This window comes from Linderina pennispora (genome assembly GCF_002104995.1).
Source record: "Linderina pennispora strain ATCC 12442 chromosome Unknown DL89scaffold_105, whole genome shotgun sequence".
In the NCBI taxonomy this organism is placed as follows: domain Eukaryota; kingdom Fungi; phylum Kickxellomycota; class Kickxellomycetes; order Kickxellales; family Kickxellaceae; genus Linderina; species Linderina pennispora.
In genome coordinates, this window is record NW_024468353.1 from 31,717 (window position 1) to 33,836 (window position 2,120).

At 64.1% G+C, this 2,120-nt stretch overlaps 1 protein-coding gene across 1 annotated transcript; it reads right to left on the reverse strand.

Annotated features, from left to right (window-relative positions):
• Window positions 1-828: 828 nt before the first annotated feature.
• DL89DRAFT_288369 (uncharacterized protein) lies at window positions 829-2,057 on the reverse strand (the record flags this gene model as incomplete). The annotated part of the gene is made up of 2 exons (XM_040889919.1): window positions 1,150-2,057; window positions 829-1,061 (listed from the first exon to the last, which is right to left on the reverse strand). Exons 1-2 carry the CDS (start codon window positions 1,796-1,798, stop codon window positions 829-831), a joined length of 882 nt encoding a protein of 293 aa, XP_040739231.1. The 5' UTR covers window positions 1,799-2,057.
• Window positions 2,058-2,120: the final 63 nt, after the last annotated feature.

The window sequence follows — 2,120 nt, forward strand, 5'->3', positions numbered from 1 at the left end:
GGCAGCCGGACTCGTCGGATGACGACGATGGCGAGGACGGGCCTGATGGCGAGGGCGCCGTACTCGTACCATGACGTGGAGGATGGTGGTCGGATTGTGGATCTGTCGAATGGGCAGGCGCGGGAAGAGCAGGAGGTGGATGGGATGGAGAGCCATGCAATGGCGCAGCTGCCGGCGTCGTCCTTCAATGGGTTCGTCAGCTCGCCGGCGTCGTGGCGCGAGACCGGCGAGAGCTGGCTGGCGCGGATCCGCAACTCGTACCGGTCGGTGGACCGGTCGCTGATCACAGACATTGACACGCATTACATCCAGCCGTTCCTGACGCGCGACCGCGCAGAGCAGGCAGCGCAGCACCGGCCGCTGGCTACGCAGGAGCAGAGCCAGGCGCTACGGCAGGCGTACTCGTCGGAGGACTTTGCCCAGCACCAGCACCAGCAGCATCAGCAGCAGCAGCAAGGAAATGCAAACAGCTCGAGCTGGGCGGATTACTATCCGGACGGCAGCGAGGACGGCAACTGGGGATCTAGCGCATCGGACCTGTATGACATGCGCCAGCAGCAACAGCAGAGGAGCCAGCCAGCCGCTGCTCAAAAAGAGCACGTAAAGGTAAACAGTGTTTATGACTGGTTGAACGAAGAAAGTTGGATAAAGAGGAAAACGTAAAAAGAAAAAGTCGGGAGTGAAAGACCGGCGGTTTGGGAGGGAAGATGTTAGAATGAATCGCTAGATAAAAAATCAATAAAAGGGAACGCAATAAGAGTAGTCGCAATAGTTAAGAAAGCGCAGCAAGGGAGGGGGAGTGATTAGAAGCTTGTTTTTGTTTGCTGCTCAAAAGGCAGCGCCATTGACCTCGTCCTGCTTGCTCCACTGGTGCAGGCAGGCATACATGGGCGCCAGGCGGCGGTCCAGCGCGGCCAGCAGCGCATAGTCGGGCAGCACGGGCTCTCGCCGCGCACCAGCATCGACACGCAGTCGCTCGACGCAGGAATGGCCAGGTACTCGCGCACTGCCCGTGCCATCGCCGGATACGCATCCTGGTTCGCCCGCCACCACGCCAGCGGCTGGGCGCGCGGGCAGCCAATGGCGCAGCAACGTAATCGTCCAGCTCCGTCTGCCCCGACGCCCAGGCCCGGCGGAACACCCGCGCACTGCCATCAACAGCCAGGCGCTGGGCAGTCTCGCCCAGCCGCACAAACAACTCGGTCTGCGCACGCACATCAGCAGGCATTGCGCGCAGCTCACTGGCCAATAGAGGCTCGGAGTGGGCCGGCGGTGCGGCTGCTTGGGCGAAGGGCGCGCACAGTGTCTGGGCATCGCGAACGACGCGCGCAGTCCACGACGCGTCGTACTGGCGGTCGGCGTAGTACTGGGACTTTAGACGTGGGTCAAACAGCGGTGCGAAGCGGTAGATGGGCGAGGCCTGGAACGGATGGCACTGCGCCAGGTGGTCGCGCAGGGCCTCGGCCGCGCGGCGCACGTCATTGCGCAGACTGGGGGCGTCGAGGAAGGCAGCGACGTCATCGGCCAGCACGTCATACAGCGGCGCCACCGCCACGGCGCTCGGAAACTCGCCGCCAGCGCGCGCCACTCCTGCCACACCCGCATCCAGCACGCGCAGCAGCACACGGATCTGCGCCAGCGCCAGCCAGTCGTCTTGCGAGATGGCCTCCATCCCGTCTGCAATAATCAGCGCCGCCAGCTCGGAGCGCACGGCCAGGGCGCTGCCCACAAACGCCAATGTTGAGCCCCACAGCCGCGTCTCGTCGACCTCCAGTGTGGCCGCATCCAGCGCATGCATGCGGTACAGGTCAGCCAGCTGGCGCGCAGAGGAGCCCTGGGCCCGCCTTATGCGCTGGACGGCGCGGTATAGGCGCTCCAGCGGCGGCAGCTCACCCTCCTCGGCTGGGCTGTAGAGAAGACTGAGCAGCGTGCTCTGGGCATCCAGTAATGTGCTGACAATGCACGTGGCCTGGCTGCGGTCCAGGTCGAACTCGGCGCCGCGCGCATGGCAGATGGTTTCGGCCTGGTTCAGGAACTCGACGAACTCGCGCGTGTAGCTGGTGGTCACGGTGCCCAGGCGCCCGAACAAATCAAACCGCGCCAGCGCTGCCTCGAAAAGC